The 8,513-nt window shown below is 42.3% G+C and overlaps 1 protein-coding gene across 1 annotated transcript; it reads left to right on the forward strand.

Annotated features, from left to right (window-relative positions):
* Window positions 1-3,223: 3,223 nt before the first annotated feature.
* On the forward strand, window positions 3,224-3,722 carry LOC119339659 (zinc finger protein 36-like). Its single transcript, XM_037611629.1, has one exon. The coding sequence runs from the start codon at window positions 3,231-3,233 to the stop codon at window positions 3,720-3,722; it is 492 nt and encodes a 163-aa protein (XP_037467526.1). The 5' UTR covers window positions 3,224-3,230.
* Window positions 3,723-8,513: the final 4,791 nt, after the last annotated feature.

Here is an 8,513-nt window from a genome sequence, read left to right on the forward strand (position 1 = left end):
TACCATTGGTGTTGAAGATGTGTCGAAAGATCCATGTCCCAAAGATGGCATCCAGACATGTTGGACGAGGAACCAAGGTCGTTTTGCAACAAAGCATTAAATACATCAAGCATCACATGATACCATTTCAGATCCTAGAGTTCTACTTTATAAGAAGTAATAGATGAAATGGCCGAGAAAATATACATTGAAATTTTCTTTTATGGCATAAAATAGCCCGATATTTCCCATAGGTACTATTCATCTCATGTGCATTGTGTGGTGTATCTACCAGGATGGAATTGAGTGCAAAACAGGGCTGAGGTGCACGTACGGAGAAGCTGGCATAGACCGAGGGGAAGATACGGTCAAAGACACAAAAGACAAAACGAGCTGGTGTGGTGCAGGAGCCGAGGGTGATGTTGTCGAGCGGGAAATGGGTGATGTTCGGCTGAGTCCAGCCGATGTGTCCGGAAGGGAGTGACGCATGCATGTTAGAGTTAGAGACAATCCTGGAGTGGACGTGGGTGTCATACACAAGGGTAAGAGGTACATCACGGTCGGAGCTCGAAGTAGACCAGGAGAAAGGGCGTAAGAGGCACAAGATTCGCTGCGGGAGGCATGTGTGTAGGTTATTGTGTTGTATAAACATATAAACAATGTCAATAAACAATTAACATGGGAGGACACTTACTTTTTGAGTTTGAAGATAAAGACACCGATACCCTTGTGCATGATATCGCTTGTGGACCGAATGAGATTCCCGGCTTTGCCATTTTGAAGGGAGGTGTTGGGCACACAATGCAAAGAACTCAGCCATGGAGTCCTCCATGTCGCAGTCGTGGAAATTTTCCTACGAAAGAACTTCTCTTAGTTACATGTTATTGTGTGTCAAAAGAATATACATATATATTTCACATGTTCTTGTGTGTGAGAATATTTCACGATTTTAAAAAGTTTGTGCATGTATCTAATAAATGAAAAGGAAACAAAGAAATAAACAAAAAAGGAAAGAAAAAAGAAAACCAAACTTTAATACATTGATAAAGAGAGAACAAAATTAAATAATATTGAATAATAGAACCATAAAACGTAAAAACTAAAGGAAAAAAGAAAAGAAAAAAGAGGATCATATAAACTGAAAATGAAACAAATAAAAAAGGAACGGAAGAAAAGAACTAGTGTTACTAGGCCACCGCCTATACTAGAGGAGAGGTCCCGTACGACGACCACGTGCATCAAACAGCTGCACCTTCGCCCTGGTGCGAAACGTCTAGGCGGTCCGTTTAGCAACAATGTAGCTTTCGATACACTTTAACACAACGGTTTTCCAAATAATTTATTAAAATATAAATATTCTTCAAAAATACAAACAATTTCCCTAAAATTTAAACATTTTTTGAAATTTTGAACAACTTCCAAAAGTATGAACAACTTTTTGAAAATATTTTATAATTTTGTAAAAAAATATTATCTGACTAAAAAAATTAGTGTATATTTAAAAGGTTCACCATATATTGAAAAGAAATCCACCATATATATAAAAAATGATCAGTTTGTTTTAAAAATTGTTCATCGTATATCTTAAAAAGGTTGATCTGATATTAAATTGTTCAATGTATATTACATAAAAGATAAGTGTGTATTCAAAAAATGTATGTCATATATTAATGATTTGTTTGTCTTGTATTAAATATATTGTTCCCATGTATTAAAAAGGTTTAAAAATTAAATGTTCACTATTCTATTTTGAAAAAAATGGTTTAACATATGTTGCAAAAACTGTAAATATTAAATGTGCAAATTTAAACCGAAAACCAAAAGAAAAACGAAATCTCAAAAGAAAAATAGAAAAAAATATAAATAAAAAGAAAACTGAAACAAAAAACCACACATAGAAATAAAGAAAATAATACAGCCGAAAAAAGACAGAAGAAAAAGGGCGGCCCGGCTGAAGGCTCGGCCATTAGAATGCATCAGGACATCAATACCACGAAATCTGAGAGCCGAAAGCACACATGTCATGAGAGGGTTTGGAGAGTGCTCAGTATATCAATAAAATATATTTGCAGAATGCCAAACTAGCCCATGGTTTGCGCAAAACCAAGGGTCGCTTCTGTCCTCAATCAGAAACTGAAATTATAGAATTTTGCTCCACGTGAAATTACGAAGAATTGTATTGTGCTAATTTTCCAGTCAAATTTATTTTCTTTCATTTAAGATGTTAGGGATATACCAACGTCAGATAAGGCTGCACTATGTGTCATGGGAAGCTTCCTAGTTGAGATCAAACCATATAAACTAGGTTGCAATGCTTACATAGGCGCACACTGGATGATCCTGGAATAACCAACGTCAGATTTGACAAAACCATTTTGCTGTCTCCTTTTCTTCCTTGATTCTTTTTTTTTGTTCCTTTTCCTATCTTCATTAGTTGTTAGGGCATTGGATTGGCATCCTCTAAAAAATTACCGGTCGTCGATTGAACACGACTCTTTTCTTGGGAGAGCACAACGACGGGTACTAGGTTCTCACGATGGAAACCTACACCGCTGGAATTGGTTTGCTTTACAGCAGAGCAAGCGACATCATGTTGCCCTCTCAATGCAAATCGAGATCCGATGGTGCTTTGTTTCCTCTAAACCTCAGCTAAACGAGCTGCATGCGATGAAGAGGGAGGTCCATTTAACCTATGGGGTAAACTCTTTTCCTCCAAAAAGCTTCCGTCCAGAACTTTCGGCCTGCGAATCTGCAGACGGTGGCCGGATGGCTCGTGCGAGAGTGGACCCCATATTAGAACCCTTCACGATGGCAAGATTACAAAATCCGACCGCCCAAAGCGTGCTGGTTGTGAGAGGGTTAGGAGAGTGCCCAGTTTTAATAAACAGCCCACAGTTTTTGCAAAAACCAGGGGTGGCTTCTCTTCTCAAACAGAAACTGAAATTGTAAATTTTTTTGTCTCCATATGAAATAACGCAAATGTTTCTTAGTAAAGCTTACAGCCTCCCCACCGGGGACACTAGTATGAAAGAATAAACAGATACTGTACTCACCACGCCTACCGCCCATCTACTCACAGTACTCTCCACGCCTACTGCGGCAGTACCAAGCCACTACATATACACAAATACAAAATGCAGCTAGAGTGTGTTGTCGTCTTCGTCTACATACACAAATACAGAAACGGCAGCCACAACCCACAACCCAGAACCCACAACATGATGACCGGATCGAGCTCCCATGTGTTCATCATGCCCGCCGCCGGCCATGTCCACTACCTCGTCGCGGGAGGCTCCGGAGGAGGCGACGACCCCAGGTACCCCTGGACCTTCAAGTCCCTGCACGAGGCGGACGCCGTTGTCCCTGCCATCGCCCGTGGAGCACCGGTAGAGCCCTACGGGTGCCCCATCTGCTTCCGCACATTCGCCAGTGCCAAGGCCGTCCATGGCCACATGCGCAGCCACACGGACCGCAGCTGGCGCGGCATGGAGCCGCCCCGGCCGGAACCTCTCGGCGAGCTCGGGCCGGACGGGCGGCGCTACCCGTACGCGTGTGACCGCTGCAAGATGCCATTCCAGACGCGGCAGGCGCTCAGCGGCCACCGTGCCAGCCACAATGGTAAGAAAGGCTGCTCCTGGCTCGATAGGGAGGAGGTCGCCGCCCAAGAAGAAGCTCGGAAGCCCGTCGTGTTCGACGTTGATCTGAACCTTCCGGCTCCAGAGGCAGAGGAACATGAGGAGTAGTAGGAGAGATCAACAGATCGATCGAGCAGCTTGCTGGTACTGTTCTCAGTTGACAGTTGTTGAAGCTGTGCTTGCGTGTGCTATATTTGGTGTTTAGCTTCTCTATATATTTTATTCTGCCTTCTTTCTCTTTGACTTTGTGTTTCCAGACTTGGTGTGCAAATAGCTCTCGATCGATCGATCCCCGCTCAATAGATAAATAAATGAGGACTGCAATCTGCAATTAAGCTGGTTTGCTATATATGTGTGTCAGTTCGTGTTTGATACTTTAATCTTCAGGTTATTTCATGTGATACTTTGTTTCTTGAGCTGATTTGGTCATGTTTTATTTGACATTAGCCGATCTAATATTAGGTCTATCGGTTAACGATCATGTGTCCAGCTCCAGCAATTTTATATCGTAACTGAGAATTATTTAATGAGTTGCATTCATACATAGCTAGCTCAATATTGTATGCATATATCTGATTTCTCAACAGTTAATAAGAGAATCACTAGAGATTGTTTCTCCAGGTGTTGTGCCCATTTCATATAGTAGATAGGAAAAGGAGGAAAAGGTCAGAATGTGTATGCATGAGATTAATGGATGATAAAAGGGTCGATCCACTCCTAGTATGATACCCTCATTAATTGAACTGTGATTTCCAAATCTTTTCATCATTAGCATAAACCAAAAGTGGCTTTGCGAATACGAACAGAAATAGTTTGAGTATTTATGTCTTCTAGTGAAACGTGAAGTGTGCCTCATGCTTTACATACCAGTTCCCAAGTTTATGATATTGCTTCATAATGTATATATTGGGGATATATTGGCATCATTGGAGTAATTAAGCACACTATTTCAACACTACATATGTTATAGGAGGCTCATTGTTTCAATATAGGAAATCAGAAGAACAATGGGGGCAAAAAATATTTCAGCTGCATGGATATGCATTCATAATGCTAGCGCACTGCACAACATAGGACACAAACACAACTCTCTGAATCCGACTCGGATTCGGATGTCTAATTCAACCATCGGAGATTCCCACATAGTGAAAAACAACTGGACACATATGTGTGTGCTGAATCCAGGGCACTCCTACAGGATTTGGTAAGACTGAAAGGTTAATATGACAATTATCAGTCGGACATTGATTCAAGTGTAAACATCGGGCTTATATTCATTTGATCATCGGACTTGCTATTTTTAAGGAAGAACCTACCAATTAAAATATATATTGGTACATATAGATTTACCCCTTATAGGTATTGCGAAATAAATACCCAAGAAAATTTAGAATTATGTCATACTTGCTACTTAAAATATACACAAAATTAATAATTGCTCGCTATTAGAGAATATCCACATAACCTTCACCTACCAGTTCCACACACTCATCACGTCTCTATCTGTAGAGTCCTAGTACCACCGAGGTGTGCCAGGCGTCATTGCCTTGCTTGGATATAGAGATATAAACCACAGCCCATGATGATGAGGGGATCAAAGTCACAGGCCTTCTTGAATATGTAATTAGGTCGATCAATTGACAAATAGAGAGTGCTAGCTTGAGCAGAAAATGCGAAATGGAGGCCTTAATTTTGAAATTTTCAAACCATACTTTTACGTTTCAAAAAATACACATATACGCACAGACATAGTGTACGTGTGTGCAAATTTTGATGATGAAACACACTCTAATGAGGGATAAATCAAAGAACAAATTTGTGCTTAGCACATGTTCTGTTCATCCCCAAAGCTCATGAGTTTTATTTTTGTGCAGCTCACAATTCAAGGTATTTCATCATGAAATTTACACACATATACATTACATCCTTGTGTACTTGACCATATGCACATACATGTCCCATGGAGTGTTACCCAGACTGTAGTGTCACCTTCATGCAAGATTCCACATTTTACATGCCCATGTTGGTCGGGTTCCCAATATTATATAAGATCAAGTTGAATAACCTATAAGTGCACAGTGTAATCTTCCTAGCTTCGTTGAGAATACATTCTCCCTTTTTAAAATAAAGCACACAAAATTCCGCAAAAAAGGTTGTGTGCATCAATTGATGCAGCAGCCAGGGGTGTGCCTGCCTTTTCAAAAAGGAAAAACGTATTTTACCAAATGGGGCAGCTTATGTATTAGGATTCAAATTTTAATGCTTGTATTGGACATGGAGTGTTATGATTTTTTATGTTTCCAAAATAGTCTTTCTAGAACGGACACCTCAATCCGAAAAGGATCCCTACATTAGTATGTGGGTCGATACAGTATAACTTTACTTTCTTAAGATGTGTTTCTTCACAGTGATCTCACTCAAAAGATACTGCCACGGGGAGAATGTGGCGAGACTGAGCACCATATGAATAATAGCCGATTTGACAATCGGACTAATATCTCGCTATGCTCAACGCCCTCACATTTATTGAAGCCACGAACCCCCTGCCACTCCTTACCTTGCACCTCGCCAACGTACCATTGGTGTTGAATTTGGGTCGAAAGATACATTTCTCAAAGATGGCATTCACACATGTTGGACGAGGAACCAAAGACCAAGTGTCATTCTACAAAAAAAAGCATTAAATACATCACATATTGCATGACACCAGTTCAGACCATGGAGTGATATTTTATATGAAGAAGTAATAGAGAAATGTATGAGAAAATACACAATAAAATTTTCCTTTTAGTCATGAAATAACTGGATATTTCTCGTGTGTGTACATCTCGTGTGCATTGTCGGGTGGCTCTACTAGCATGGAACTAAGCGGGAAACAGGGTTGAGGTGGTGCGTAGAGAGTGGGTGGATAGATCAACAAAAAGATGCGGTCAACGGCACAAAAGCCAAAGCAAGCTGGTGTGGGGCGGCAGCCGAGTCTGATGTTGTCGAGCGGGAAACGGGTGATGTTGGGCTGGGTCCACCTAACGTGTTCAGAGGGGAGTGGTGCGGGTGTGTTATAGTGGGAGGCGATTTCGAAGTGTTGTGGGTCTCCGGCACAAGGGTATGATGTAGGTCATGGTCCGAGCTGGAAGTAGATCAGGCGGAAGGGCTCAAGAAGCACGGGATTCGCTACAGGAAGCATGTGTGCAGGTTGTGTGTGATATAAACACAAGGTAAACAATCTTAATAAAAATTAACATGGGAGGTAAATAAACTTTTTTAGTTTGAAGATCAAGACACTGATACCCCTTGTGTTCAAGTGGGTACCCAAGAAAAATACAACGAGAGGAATGGGGAGATAGTTTGTCAAGGAATCCGGCATAGGTTTTGGGAATAAAATGCAACCAAACACACGAGGGTGGTCGTAAATGGGGTGAAAACTACAAGGAAGACCAAGGGGTGTGAGATAATTCTTGGGGCAAGTGGGACGATGATTAAATAAACCCCATTGTTAGATTTTGAGAAGAAATGGAGCCTTCTCAGGACATGTGCTCTCTGGGCCATCGGATTGGGCTTCCGAACGAATCCAGGCCTCCGAACTTGAGATTAGATGATCCCGACCATTGGATTGAGTATGACGTGACTACCAATGAATAGTGTCATTTTCCCCTCCCCGTCCTACCGTCTTGTCTGTCTATGGAAGGTGGGGTCTCGACGGTGTTGGCCCCGACTGTCATGGGCCGTAGAGGCCGACATGACCGGTGTTAGGTCGTTGTGCATAGGAGGCGTGCCACCGCCTGCAATTCTCGGTGGCCGCCGAGGGCATTTTCGACATTTCACCTAACCCTGTGCCAAGTGTCTTGTCTTGATTCGTTGCCCCATCCCCAATCGGGTGAGACGACCAGGGTTTTTCTCACCATCCCTCACTTCTCTCTCTCCCTCGTGCTGACCCTGCCGCCTCCTCCCCTTCTCAGCCTATGCTCTCCCCTTTCTTCCTCGCGTCGCTGCCCCCGGGGAAGAACCACGAGCATGGGCCACTGAGACAGACGCCCAGGTCGTCGTTGCCGCCTTTTTTCGCACTATCATATGGGATCGCCGCCACTGCGTGCCTGTGTCGAGCTCGTGCCATAACCGTCGTCATACACGGGGAGGCACAAGGTGCTGGTGGATCGGGGTTTCTCGCGACTAGATCAAGGTCTGAGAGTCGTTGATACGTCTCCAACGTATCTATAATTTTTATTGTTTCATGCTAAATATTACCAATATTAGATACTTTATATGCAATTTTATATCATTTTGGGAACTAACATATTAACTCAGTGCCCAGTGCCACTTTCTGTTTTTTGCTTTTCAGAAAGTCGGTACCAAACGAACTCCAAGCACAATGAAACATTACAGTAATTTTTTCTGGACCGGAAGGGACCCTAGAACGTCTGTGAGGAGGCCAGAAGATCTACAAGAGATTCACGAGCTAACACGGTGCACCCCCAGGAGAGGGAGCCACATGAGCTTGTCGGTCCCATGCAGCTCCGTTTGACGTAATTCCATCGCTATAAATTCCCGTATATCCCCAAACCAACAGAGAGCCACCTGAAACAATTTTTCGCTGCCGCGAGCTTCTGTTCTTCCGTGATCCCATCTGGAGGCATTTTTCGGTATGGAGGCTTCTACATCCACCTTGTTGCCCTTCTGATGATGTGTGAGTAGTCTACCACAGACCTACGGGTCCATAGCTAGTAGCTAGATTACTTATTCTCTCTCTTTGATCTTCAATACAATGTTCGCTTTGGAGATCGATTCGATGTAATGTTTTTGCGGTGTGTTTGTTGGGATCTGATGAATTGTGGGCTTATGATTTGGAATAGTCATTGAAAGTAATGAAATCTTTGCTGAACTTTATTATGCATTATTGTTATA

Source organism: Triticum dicoccoides, chromosome 7B (genome assembly GCF_002162155.2).
Source record: "Triticum dicoccoides isolate Atlit2015 ecotype Zavitan chromosome 7B, WEW_v2.0, whole genome shotgun sequence".
NCBI lineage: Eukaryota > Viridiplantae > Streptophyta > Magnoliopsida > Poales > Poaceae > Triticum > Triticum dicoccoides.

Excerpts from the sequence above, each read along its gene's own strand:
- LOC119339659 (XM_037611629.1), top strand. The coding sequence starts at position 3,231 with ATGCCCGCCGCCGGCCATGTCCACTACCTCGTCGCGGGAGGCTCCGGA.